At 29.5% G+C, this 14,849-nt stretch overlaps 2 protein-coding genes across 2 annotated transcripts; both read left to right on the top strand.

Moving 5' to 3' along the window:
- The first annotated feature begins 2,085 nt into the window (after positions 1 to 2,085).
- Positions 2,086 to 6,233, top strand: LOC133804543 (endoglucanase 16). The gene is made up of 7 exons (XM_062242700.1): positions 2,086 to 2,307; positions 2,454 to 2,666; positions 3,467 to 3,667; positions 3,757 to 3,834; positions 3,980 to 4,129; positions 4,735 to 5,007; positions 5,805 to 6,233. Exons 1-7 carry the CDS (start codon positions 2,086 to 2,088, stop codon positions 6,129 to 6,131), a joined length of 1,464 nt encoding a protein of 487 aa, XP_062098684.1. The 3' UTR covers positions 6,132 to 6,233.
- A 7,262-nt stretch (positions 6,234 to 13,495) lies between these two features.
- On the top strand, positions 13,496 to 14,820 carry LOC133806989 (protein OXIDATIVE STRESS 3 LIKE 1). Its single transcript, XM_062245091.1, has 2 exons — positions 13,496 to 14,005; positions 14,113 to 14,820. The coding sequence occupies exons 1-2, from the start codon at positions 13,677 to 13,679 to the stop codon at positions 14,594 to 14,596; spliced, it is 813 nt and encodes a 270-aa protein (XP_062101075.1). The 5' UTR covers positions 13,496 to 13,676; the 3' UTR covers positions 14,597 to 14,820.
- Positions 14,821 to 14,849: the final 29 nt, after the last annotated feature.

Raw genomic sequence — 14,849 nt, 5'->3', positions numbered from 1 at the left:
TCAGAATAAGGGTGGAAATAGAGTGGAGAATTGGCGGGGATTGCTCCCCTTGTCCTCGTTGCTACTAACTAATTTAATTCTCGTCATTGCCCCATCCTCGTATATTTGGGGGTGGGCAGGGTGTCCTTGTTAGGGACTTATTTATTTATTTTATTTTTAAAAAAAGAGATTACATAATAATCAAAATATTACACTATGTTATTGGTTCAAATTATTAAATATTGCTCAAAATAAAATATATTTTTTTTGTAAAAGAGTTACTAATATAGATGTGAAATAAATGAAAAAAATTACAAAGTAAAAAGAAGTAAATAATATGGGTCTTGTTGAGGCGGGGAATGCAATCCTCGTCCTCGCTTTATTTAATATTCGAGGATGAAAAATTGTACTCGTCTGTCTTTACACTGTTCCTTGTTTAGGCAGGGAATCCCAACCCATTTGGGGACCGAGAAAATTTACATTCGGGATATCAAGTATGTTCAATAGGGTTTTGAGTGTATAGGAAAAGTTACCCACCAAAAAATAATTATTTTGTAAAATAATAACATATTACCAAATACTATGGTCTTATTTGATGTTAGTAATTTATTTCAATAAAAAAAACTTTTAATGATTTTTTTTTTCTTCTAATGATTTAAGAAACTAAGTAGGATAGTATAATGCAACTCTACCAATCACATACGATGATGTAAAGTGAATTGCAAAGAGTAATGATAGATGGATTATCAATTTGCACACTCAAATTACACACTATGTTGTGTAAGTATTATTAAACATGCAATTAAATATTATGTGAATCTCAGTTAAAAATATCTATAGTTTAGATTGCTTACACATCATGGTGTGTAATTTGAATGTACAAATTAAGAGTGCATCAATCATTGCTCGAATTATAAATTTCAGTTCACTTTTTACTTTTAAATAAAAATTAAATATACATGTATAAATATTTTTATATATATATTTTTTATAATATATATATATTTATATTTACAATTTCAAAATAATATATATTTAGTACCAATGAACCCCTTTTCATACTAATCTCAACTATTGAACTGGGTGTAATATAAATAAAGGAACACAATTAATTTATTAGGCTTTTGCACACTATTTTCTCACTTTAAACACTTATTAATTAAAAAAAAACAAATGAAAAAAATAAGAGTACAGATTTGTAGGTGTTCTTTCCAAATCGAAACCTATGACCATATACAGGTAACTTTGAATACAGTCTATGCCCCCACACCAACCTTTTTACTATTAAGTTCTCCACAACCACCATTTTTACTAACAATAGCTTCGAGTTCAATCAATGACCAAGCTAATATTTTTTTATAGCATTTTAAAATAATGTATTTTTTTTAAAAAATAAAATAAATATGTGTATAAATTTATACTAGCCTCCTTAAAAAAAATCTATTCATTTATATATGTTTTATGAATATTAGTATAGTCTTTAAAAGAAAATTGATAAATGAGAAATGCTAAAGAGCACTACTGGTACTCATTACTAAAAAGAAGTGATATATCGCTATTGGTCCCATAAATTTGAATTTAATAAATATTATGAGGCATCACTAACCAATCATAAGGTGGCAACTCATGTGTTGGACACCTTAAGGTGCTAATAACACTGTTGTATAATAATTCTGGCTCCATCAGTGAGTTCATTTCCATCAATTTTCTGTCCTATATAATAATAATAATAATAAGAAACTCGAATTTTTTTTTATATAACTAAAGTTTGTTCTTCTTTTCATAAAATCGAACCAAAAGCCATAATTGGGTATAAAAAATAATCATAAAAGTGTGGAGTGTTTGATTCATGACCATCCCCATTTTAGGTTTCTTTAACAAACAAATGTTAAGTATAGAAAAACATTAATGGTTGTATAAGATCACATTTACCCAAAAATGGTTAGTTATTATTCTTCCAATTCCACCTTCTTTTTCTGCCTTTTTTATCCAACACAACCACACACGTACACACACCACTACTTCTTATTATAATCTTGTTTTTTTTATTTTATTTTATGGAATAATAATATTTTGAAAATTCTTAAGAGTTTTTGAGATATGAAAATGAACGAAACAACAAGTAAATCAGCCAAGGCCATTGTTGCCTTGGCTTGGCTTGTTGTGTTTGAAGGTTTCTTGGTGAAAGTTAATGGACATTTCTACTACAAAGATGCCCTAACCAAGTCCATCATTTTTCTCGAGGCTCAACGTTCCGGGAAGCTTCCTGCTAATAATAGGGTTTCGTGGCGAGGAGATTCTGGACTCGATGATGGGAAACTCGCAAACGTATGTAAATTAAATAATTTTTTGCGAAATAACATTCCAGACATACTCGACATCTTATCATTTTGCGAATTCAGACCGATCTTTCGATACGGTTGTATATATATATATATATATTTACATATATGTATATGTGTGTGTTTGTATAGGTTGACCTTGTTGGAGGATATTATGATGCAGGAGACAATGTCAAGTATGGACTTCCAATGGCATTTACAGTGACAACTCTTTCATGGGCTGCTTTGGCTTACAACAAAGAGCTTAAAGCTTCTGGTGAGTTAGAAAATGTTCATAATGCCATTCGTTGGGGCACTGATTATTTTCTCAAAGCCAGTTCCAGACGAAAACGATTATATGTTCAGGTAATCAACCTAATTCACCAATACATATTGTATTTATATATATATATATCATCATAATAATATCAATATTTGAACCCACAATAGTCTTCTATTGACACAAATAAATTTAAGTTTAAATGGTAATCTAATACATTTTTGTTTATTTTCAATTTAGAATACAATACGAAGAGTAAAAATAAATTTACCATTCTTGATATCTACTTTGGATCTTTAGTTTATATAAATGGCTAGAGTTTAATGAATTGTAGACTATTTGGTGATGTGAGGCTCTATTGAAAAATAAAATCTTATATTAAAGGGTTTATACATTTTTTAGACCATGTGGTGTTCGGATTTTATGTTTTAACAAATTATTTTTTGGACTTTATGTTTTGTTAAATGGTTCAAATAGAACCCTAAACTCGATGTTAGTCAAAGTTTTCTCAATTGAAATCACAAATAATTCACCAAACTAATAATTCTAAACAAAAATAAAATCATTCTGCTTAAAAGCTGTGTTGTTAAATTCAATTTTTTCTTCATCAAAATTGAGTTTAGAGGTCTATTTGAACAATTTTACAAAATATAAGATCCAAAAATAATTTTTTTAAACATAAGATCCAAACAGATAATCAGAAAAAACACATAATCTAAAAATGTATAAACCTTATATTAAAACATAATCATTATATGTTATTACTTTTAAAAACAACTTGTATATCTATTTTTTAGAAAAAAGCCACATCTACTTTCGATTTGTAAAAATATATACTATCGAAATGTATGATTAAGATATATATATCATATGTATTGTGAAATAGGTAGGAGACCCGGTATTGGATCATCAATGTTGGATCCGACCCGAAAACATGCAAACTCCTAGAACAGTGTTGAAGATTGATGATAACAGACCGGGGACTGAAATAGCCGCGGAAACATCCGCGGCCATGGCTGCTTCTTCCATTGTCTTTAGAACCTTCGATCGTCCCTACGCTCGTCGTGTTCTTAACAAAGCGAAACTGGTGCATATCTATATCTATATCTATATATCCATTATAATTAATTTATTTGACTAATAATATATCTTTTTTATGTTTTTGATTTTGGGCAGCTTTTTCAATTTGCTAAATCACATAAAGGAACATTTGATGGAGAATGTCCCTTCTATTGCTCTTACTCCGGCTACAATGTAATTATTTTTAAAATCATCAAAATCAATTTATTGGGATATACAACTAAACTTTTATAAATGATCACTTTCATTTCTAAAATGAATATAGTGATATTTTTGCAAATTTTTGTATAAAAATGGTGATAAATGGGGTGAATTGCAGGACGAGCTATTGTGGGCCGCAACATGGCTATACATAGCGACTAGGAAGCCCATGTATTTAGAGTTCATCCAAGAAGAGTCCATTAGTGCAAATGTGGCTGAATTCAGTTGGGACCTTAAATATGCTGGAGCCCAAATCCTTCTTACCAATGCATGTACCTAATCATTACACACTTACTCGTAATCTTTTCTTTTTAGCGTCTTTTAGCAAAATAATTTATTTTTTAAAGTTATTTTGCACTCTAGTTTAGTTTTAATAATTTTTTTGTAAAATAACATCTCATAATTTAGACAGCTAGTCGAAAATTTAGACAGGCAGTCAAAAAATTCAAATAGCCAGTTGAAAAGTTTAGACAACTGGTCGAATTTTAAACAGATGTCATTATGCAAAAAATTATCAAAAGTAGACCAGAGTACAAAATCATTTAAAAATATAGGTCATTCCCACCAATTTATCTTCTTTTTAATGTCATTTTATGAAAAAGTAATCAAGGCTAAATACATTTTTTAATTAGTGAAAATTTTCAACCGGCTGTTTGAAAAAAAATATATGATAACATTTTAGATCACAAACTACACTATTTAATGTATACAACATTCGTGATATTATTCAAATCACACATTTATAATTAGAAAAAAAATTTGTTTATTCTTGATAGAAGATAAATATCGATTTTAACAACTTTTAAAAGTACATTCCGTTAAATATTTATAATATTCCGTTAAAACCAATAACTTGGGTTATATTGAATGCAGTTGTATTTGGAGGGAGAAAAGAGTTTGGAAGAGTTCAAAAAGCAAGCAGATAGCTACATATGCTCAGTGCTACCGGAGAGTCCATACCACCAAGTTTACATATCACCCGGCGGAGCCGTACACATGAGAGACGGCGCCAACACCCAATACATCACCGGCACAGCCCTGTTGTTCAGTGTCTACAGTGACATCTTGGCCAGGCACCGCCAGAAGGTCCACTGTGATAACACCCACTTCGACTCTACTCAAATCTGGGCTTTTGCTAGGCAACAGGTATGTATACACATATCTCTAATAATATTGCTTTTATTATAGCTTAGTATTATCATATTGGAATTGGATGATCTATTTTTGAAATTTTCATTTGTAACTTTCTTGCTTTACATAATTATAATAATATTAGTCAATTTTTTGAAACTTAACATATAAATTAATTGAAATTAATTAGTTTTGAATTGAGTTTAGTTAAGGATCTTTCGAACGAGTTGAGTTTAGTTAAAGATAACAAGTTTTGATCTCGTTCGTTAAAGATTAAACAAAAGATCAAGTATGGTAACATTATGTCAAGATATATAATATACAATTTTGTTATGATCTATTTAGGGATATTTTATAGTTGGTGTGTCATTTTAGCCCCTAACGGTAGATGCATCTTTGTTTTCGCTATATATTAAAATTATAACCCAATTTTTTTATATGATGATGTATATTATAGTTATAGTAGTCACTCCAACAATTTAAAAAAAAAATTATAAATACTTTACAATGCCGAAAACTAGAGTTCAGAATGGTTTGTTGCACGCATATAAAAAAATCACGAGTGCAATTGACTGTTTGAACAATGTTTTGAGCATCGTAAATTATTCGGTTTTTCCTGAAAAACTGGTGGGATGTCTGCTATAACGATAATGTACAGTGTCATATAAAAGAATTAGGTTAAAATTTCTCTACACGGCGAAAACAGAAACATCATTACCGATAGGAGTTAAACGAGCACCCCTGCTATAGAATATCCTAATATTTTATATTGTATATAACATAATAATAAATAAGTTATGTGATTTTTGCAGATGGATTACATTCTAGGAAATAATCCAGAAAAAAGATCATACATGGTGGGTTTTGGGAGCAACCCACCAAAACAAGCGCACCACAGAGGAGCGTCGGTGCCGAAGCTATCATCAGGGTCACTGGTGAATTGTGCGATGAGTTTTGTGAACTGGTACAATACCAACTCCCCCAATGTCAATGAGCTCACCGGGGCCATCGTCGGTGGCCCAGACCGCTATGACAATTTTGACGACAAACGTTGGGACTCCTCCAAGACAGAGCCTTGTACTTACATTAACTCACTCGCCATTGGGGTGCTAGCCAAGCTTGCCAACAACCCTAATTAATTAACTAGATTTATTATTAATTGAGATTTTATTCTTTGCATGCATGCTTTTGATTTGATTAATTACTACTAATTGACTCTATTGTTTTGTTTCATGCATTTTAGTGCCTTATATTTTGTATCCAATTAGTTTGTTCATGTGATGCAAGTTTATATACTATCAATACTATACTATAGTTGATTTAAATTATAACTTTTATTACATATATATTTAAAAGAGGGACGATGTGATTGCTATAAGAACAATAATACCTCCTAATTTTTGAAAAAAATCATTTATATATTGAAGCATATAAATTACCTCTTAATCTCGACACCTTCATATAACTATATTGATAATCTAAATTTAAATTGTATCCTAACCTTTGAGGATAAATTATGCTGTATATTTTAGATTTTATTTTATATATTTATATTAAAATTTAACATACTATAAACTTAATTTTATGATTCTCAAAATTTCTAATAATTAATAATTATTCGATCAATTCATTCGCTAATTAATCAATAGTGAGAGAAAAAACACAAAATTGAACCACATATAATCTATATGCCCTAGTTCTATTGGGCTTAGGTGGCTTGTGTTTGTAGAGAATTTTGCTCCAGTGGGCTCTTCAATGCAAATTTGATAAGTTTTTGCTTTAAACAAAAATTTCACTAGACATCAAAAATAAAATAAAAAATCAAACTGAAAAATTGGAGATCATCAAAAACCATCTAATAGAAAGTCTAAAAGAACTGTACAAATCTAAAAAAAATTATTCAAACTATCAAAACATTCGATCGACATCAATTACAATCAAACGCCATAAAATTTTTGATAGCTGACTCTATTGATAACCATAAAAAAAAATTTTCAACAATTCTACACACATCTCGACGGCCATCAAAAACTATTGAAACATTTTTTTAACTAATTATCAGTTTACACCCTCTACCAAAATCCCTACCAAACCCATCAAACTTCATAGAATTCACTCTTCAATGAAAAATTTGCCGAATTCGTCGATTTAATATTAATCGATGATTCTTGTATGATCTCATTATTAATTATCAAATCTTCTTTTTTTTTACTTAATTCATATATTGAGATTTCTTGTTCTTTCAAGAAAATTAGGTTTATTTTTTAGAGCAACCCTCAACCCACATTTGATTTTTCAATACAACAACCAAGAATCTTCAAAAATCTTGTCCAATACCCACAAATCAACTAAAAAAATCTCATGTGAAGTCAAAATCAGATCATTCAATTTGGCCTAATATTATTTTATGAAATCTCAAATAATTTGTTGATTATTATTATGAAATAATAAGAGGTTAGTATGTGAGTAGTGTGGATGATGTTAGGTCAAAATGTGATGAGTCAGCAGGCGTGGAGACACGTGATCGTATAATGTGGAGCAAAATAAGCGCGTGGGGCCCACTCACCCAAACCCAAGAAAATAAAAAGAATAAAAACTATTTTTGCCTATTTGGTCTGGTCGGGTCGGGTAGGGTAGGACCCATTTTCCAAATCCTTGTTGATACGCATCACATCATGGATCATCATCTTCAACTATCTTATCTAACCCAATCTAAGCCCAAAATTATAACTTTTCTTTTCTTTGGCTGGAGCCACCTTCTCCACACCTCACCAAAGAGATTACTTTTCTTGTCTCTTTTTTATCTATAGAATAAAAAGAATGTGTATTTGGCAAAACAATAATGATATGATCACTAAATTTATGCACCAACAAAACTAGGGATGGAAAAGAAAACTCGGCGAATCGGGGCGGGTCGGAGCCTCGACATGATAGGGCGCCCCTAATTAGAATATAACTGGGGTAAAAATAGAACGGGTCAAGATCCGACCCGACCCACTAGCAATTGAAGCGGGTCGGATCACGACCCAACTCGGTTTTTTTTTTTTTTTTTTTTTTTGTAATACAGAATTATTTTTTAAAAACTAATTACTACCGAAATATATATATAAATAAGACAAAATATTTTTAAGAAAGATAGATGAGAAAATTGATGTTTTGCTTTGAAGTATATTAATATTTTTTTTATTTTAGTATAAAAGAACATTTATAAAAAAATTAAGGCAGCTCATTTATGTATAGTATGAGAGATTTTTTTGCAATTTATTTTTATATTGTAACATATTTTAAAAAATTAGTCTTTTTTTTATTATAGAAAAAGAAGAAAAAAAATCCTTACCGGGTCAGATTACATCCGGGGCGGGTCTGACCCGACTCTCATCAAATGCCTTAACGGAGCGGGTCGGATCGGGGCATAAGCTTAGCAAGGCAGGGCCAACCCGCCCCATTTACATCCCTAACTAAAACATTACACCAACTAATGCGACACTGTTTTTAAAATAGTAAGCCCCGTCTGAAATGAAAATGATTGGTTGGTTAAACGAAACTGACACGTCAGTTTGTGTAATATTTTGGTACATATATCATTACTCAAAAAGTAGCCAAAGCTATTCAGGGTTTATAAATGTGTTTCATTTACTTTTCTATATTAGTTTTGGATTTCGTTTTTTAATAATTACAAATAGAATCTTTTGTTTTGTAAATTGATAAAAATTGTATTATTAGCTGGAATTCGATCAATAATAAATTTTAAAAAAAATCTGGACTTTTGTTGCTAGTCTTCTGTGATAAACTAAGCTCGTAGGAGGAGAAAGACAAAAAAAGTAAGAAGAAATAGTATAAATTATTGATATGAAAGATTATTATTTTTTTAACAATTTACAATATAGAGGATTTTATTTGTAATTTTATGAAACTAATGGTACAAATTGGTTCTAAAACAAACCAAAAGACCCTAATTGTAATAGGTTATATTTTTGTTGCTAGTCTCATGTGGCCAACTAAGTTTATTGGAGGAAAAAAAATGTGAGAAGAAAGAACTATTGAGTTAAGATACCATTTTTTTTTTCAATTTACACAATAGAGAGTATTGTTTATAATTATTTGAAAGTATTTAAAAAAACAAAGAACTTCTTTATTTATGTATCTAGTTGGAACCAGCTTATCCAACCCCATTCAAAGATTAGATTTAACTTTCTTGTCTCTTTTCTTTTGGATTAAAAAATGGGTGTTTGACAAAATAACTTATTTATAATAATTATTTTATATATTTATATTTTTGTTATAACTTTTTGTAAAATGACATTTCAAATATATTTCATACCTTATTTAACACACTTATACCTGATCGAAAATTCTCAACACTCTATCTCAATACTATTTTATAACAAAAAATTATAAAAAAAAATATCATTTTGCAAATTGGCATTAAAAAATAATCTATTTTCACCAATTATTATAAAAAATATATAAATTTATAATGAAATATCATAATTATATATTTATTGCACTCTTAAATATTATACACATATGTTTATCCGTCTCTTAATAATATATTAGAATCAGATTACCTAAAGAGGTTAAATTAGTGACATAGTTATTATACATCGAGAGAATATAACTTTGAATATCTATGTATTATATTATATATTGAATTTTGAGACAAACATGAAGCAAATTAAACATAAAAATCTATGTATTTATATCTTATTATTTTTGTGCTTTCCATTATTTCTCTTGTTAATGATATTTGGTGACAATTGTCATTACATTTTTCTAGGTGGAAAATGGATAATTTACTTTACTCACAAGAAGATGTTTCAGTATTTAGTCTCATTTATATATATATATATATATATAAATATTTTTACAATCATGGATAAATATGTTTCAATAATTTTAATCATATGATATCCCTTTTCATATACCTTTTCCAAAAAAAAAAAATCTTTTCACAGATTTAAATTAAATTGCATGAAAAATGACTCAATAAATAAATATATGGAAATAAAATTGGTTAATATTTGAAATTTTGAAAGTTTTTAATTATTATTATTTTTTAATGACTCAAGAAAAATAGATAAAATCGACCAAGAGATCTAATAATATAAATTCTTTAAACATGAAATAGATTTTTATTTTATAAATTAAAACTTCTTTGGATCTATATAAAATCTAATGCCTATTTTTATATAACAAATTAGAAATAAAATGGTATAAGAAAACCTAAGAAGAAAGAGAATATAACATTAAAATATCAAATTGAATGTCATAAATGATGGAATATAGGTGAATGAAAATATAACACCTATCAATTAACTGCTATGTATGTTACTTTTAAGCAAATCATAGCTTATATAGTAATAGAATTAATATTATTACTTTTAATTAAATTCTCGTGATAAATTTATTAAATTTTTTTCAACACTTTATAAATAATTAATAATTAATACCCTACCAAAGAAATTATTCTAAACAACATGGTCTACTCCCTTCAATTAAGGGAGAAGATTAAGAAGAAAAAAAAAATAACTTTTTTAGACATAGAAGTTAATAAAGTCTTAAGAAAGAGGATTAAATAAAAATATATATATATATTTGGAAAGAGATTCCTAAAATTAACTAATATAAATAGTAAAATGCAAATATCCTTAGAAATACTCATAGTCTTAGATTTGATATTAGAGGATGATAGTTGAATTTCGGTTGATTATTAAGACGCTCATCGACAAATTGATAATTATTCTTTTGCAGCTCGAAAGGTAGGTGGTGTAAGGATTCTTAGGGTTTAGGATTATTAAAGCTTAATATAGATGCAATTCTATTTCTAATTGGGAAAATTATTGGTATTATTAGGGTTGTATTGCTAAACCATGAGAAAAGTTTTATGGGCTAATTGCTATTTCTTTATTAAATCTTTGTTTTTGTTTCGATGTTGAAGTGTAATTATCTCTTATGCTAACACGACTGTTTTCAATATCTGCAATTTGTTGCATGTTAGTGGTGATAATTCTTCTTATTTTGTTCATCATAAGAGGAATAAAGTAGCAATGTAGATTCTCCAACATTATGTCATGAATAAATTGCATCATTTTTCATTATTTAAAAAAAATGAAATTATATTATTCAAATGTATGTGTTAAAAAATCAAAGTGAAAAAAAAGTACATAAACTTGGATAAAAAGCAAGAGAGAAAGACAACGAGGATAGGAGTGAGAATATGGATAAGTTTTTAAGAGTGTTTGAACCTAAAAAGTAACACGGTTTAGCTAAGCTCGGCTCGGCTCGGCTTAGTTCGTATGATTGAGAGTAATTTGATTAAATTGTTAAAATTTTATTAATTAAATTTAAGTTTATGGTACCAAATATGTATAATTTTAAAATACAAGATACCAAATGTGTACGATTTTAAAATATAGGGTATCATCTATGTACGATTTCAAAATACAAAATACCAAATGAGTATTATTTATAAATATAAGATACTAAAATAATACTTTGTAAAAATAAACATTACCTACTTAAAAAATAAAAAAAAAGATAAGGGAGAAAGAGAATATGGATAAGTTTATAAGAGTGTTTGGATCTAAAAAGTAACACGGCTTAGCTAAGCTCGGCTCAGCTCAGCTCGGATCGGCTCAGCTGAGGTGAGTGAAAAAGCAAGCCGACAGAGAAAAGAAGACAAAAACATGGAAAGAATAGAGTAGAGGAGAAGAGTGGGACCCACTCAATGTGGATAAGGCTTAGGAAAAGCCACGTCATCTCACCCGACATTAAATAAAAACAACCTTAGACCAACCCATATTCTCCACTCTTCTTCCACGTGGACACTCTCTCTCTCTCTCTCTCTCTTTCTATCCTATTCTTCTAGACTTCTCCTACCAACTATTTTCTCAATCCTTTCATTTTATATCTCACATCATTAAAAAGAAGGAAAAAAAAGATATATATATAATAATTGGAAAATATATATATATTAATTTAAATTCAATTAGGGAGTAACTGTGGTTGAGAAAATTATATTGTAAATAATTATAAAATAGATATTATTTTGTAAAGTATATTAAGAGATTGGACAATTTTATGGTAGGGCTTAAAAAAAAAAGTCTCACTGGTGAGACTATTTTGTATTTTCAACCTGTGAATAGTTTTTCAGTGCGATTCTTTTTTTATAAAGTATCATGTAAATTTTCAGAAAATTTCAAATAATTTACAGTGTCGAAAACTAGTTTCGAACATGTTATTTTCCACGTGCATAAAAAAATTAGTCACGTGTGCAATAACCTATTTTAAACTAGTTTTCGGCACTGTAAATTATTTCGAATTTTCTAAAGATTTGTATGATACTCTAAGTAATTATAATATACACGGTCATAAAAAAAATCGCAAACCCCACCAGTTGGGCTCTTTTTGAAGTTCCTACCATAGAAATTTCCTCAGATTATTTTATTAAATACTTCAGCAATGATATGTTAGTTTTTTTTAAAAAATTATAAATGAAAATATTTTTTTATATTATTTGATAAAATGATATTATTTTGATAATCGTTTGTATACTGGCACTCTCGATATGGTGTTTATTTTTTTCCTCCAAAAAAAAAAATAGGCTTAAGTATTTTTCATAAATATAACTTTGATGTCATTACCGTATAAAAATATGACGATTATACTGTTTTTAATTTGTATGAGAAAATTTATTAATGAAAAAAACAAAATATAAAAAACACAATTATTAACTAACTAAATATGATAAAGTTGATTAAGAATAAAATTATGACATAAACTAACTTTTTGTACAAAAAATATAGAATATTAAACCCATATAAGTAAAAATTCTCAAAAAAAACTTATAGTATAAATTTTTTTTTTTTAAAAAAAGTCAAACTTTATTAAAAAAAATCTATATAAATTGTAATTTCTTAATTTATATTATAACTTTTTTTTGGCTCTAACTAATTTTTTTAAAGTGATATATCAATTTGTATAATTTATACACATAAAACCAAATGTTTCCAAATTATTATTCTCAACAAAATCATAATTTATTTCCAAAATAATTTATTTATTTATTTGAGTGATGTGATTGGAAAAGGGAATTGAGGAAACACTTTAAGAAGAATGTGACGTGAAGCACCATAACGAAACACATTTTTTATTTATTATTATTATTATTATTATTTTTTGGTATAAAAAGAATTTGAAAGCAACCTTTGTAATAGTGAAAAAAATAAATATAAAAAACGTTTTATTCCAAAGGTACAGTTTGGTGACGTGTAAGGATAAGGCTCTTTTCTATTGTACAATCCCAACCATTCCTTGATGAATTAATTTAATTATAATTAATTAATCTTTAATTAACATTAAACACCTTATCTTCTATAATAATTAACAATAATAATAACTCAATTACTTGCTTTATCCACTAATTAAGAAAATTAATTTATAATATGAAATGATGATGATGATGATGATGATGTTATATATAAGGCTGTCACTCCAACTTTACATTTCTCTCTCTTCTTTCTCTCTCTGTGTGCTTAGCTATTTGGTTTATCCATGGCGGTTTTCGACTTTATCTAAACAACTGCTCAATCTCTCTCTCTCTCTCTCTCTCAACAAAAATCTTTTTTCTTTCTGAAGATCGGTCTTCCAAGATTTGACGAGATTATCCGATCGGCATTTTTCTCATGTCGATTGCTCTGGAAAGCAGTAACCGGAGGCTCGATTTGGAGCCGTTTGGTTTCGCACGCGCCGGCGTCGTTTCATGCAGCTCGCTCTTCGAATCGGCGACGGAAGAAGGCAGAACCGCCGCCGAAGCCGAAGCCGAGGCCGGTGGTGTTTCCTTTACTACATCTTCTTCTCCTACTTCTTCTTCGTCTTCGTCGATCGGAAAAAACAGCGATGTTTCTCAGGGATCGTGTACGGACGAAGATGATTCGGAGGAAAATGAGGCTCAGAGCTCGTATAAAGGTCCTTTGCAACTGATGGAATCGTTAGAAGATGCTTTACCTACCAGGTATGACTATTAGGTCTAAATTTCAGTTTAGGGTTTTTTATTCTTTTGACCTAAATTTTTCACTGTACAAATCTGATTCTCTCTCTTTCTTTTTTTTTTTCTTCCAGGAAAGGGATCTCGAGCTTCTACAATGGAAAATCGAAGTCGTTCACGAGTCTCGGAGATGCAGTCACGGCGTCCTCGATCACAGACATTGCCAAACCAGAAAACGCTTACTCGAAAAGACGAAGGAACCTTTTGGTATTCAACCACATTTGGGAGAAGAACCGGAGCTCACCGCAGCTGAGAAGCTACGGCAGCGGAATATCGAAGAGACCAATCAGCTCGAGCAAGAGCACGCTGGCCTTCGCGGTGGCGGCCATGAGCAGTAGCTCGGAGAACAGCGGGAACACGAGCGACGAGTCTTCGACGTCGTCGTTTTCGAGATCTCCTCCGCCGTCGTCGCTTCCGCCGCTACATCCACAGAGCAAAGCATCTTACAATAACAGTAATAATAATAACAACAACAATAGTTCATCGCCGACTCGAATGAGAAGGAATGTGTTCTCGGCTTCTTCTAGATCGTTCTCGTTGGCTGATTTACGACAATGAGCTTCGATGATTAAACGACACTAACAAATTTCACTCTCTCTCTCACTGTGTTTTGAAGTTTAACCCTATCTATATCTATATATTATAGTTTATATATATATATATATATATAAAAATGTATGTGTATGAATGTATGGGTACTGGTTTTTGTTGTAGTTTTGGTTATGGAGAGACATTTCTGGACTTTGGTGACTTTATTAATTAATCAACTACTACTACTACTACCTACTGAGTTTTTTTATTTATTTATATA

This window comes from Humulus lupulus, chromosome X (genome assembly GCF_963169125.1).
Source record: "Humulus lupulus chromosome X, drHumLupu1.1, whole genome shotgun sequence".
Lineage (NCBI taxonomy): Eukaryota > Viridiplantae > Streptophyta > Magnoliopsida > Rosales > Cannabaceae > Humulus > Humulus lupulus.
This window is presented reverse-complemented; position numbering and strand designations above follow the sequence as displayed.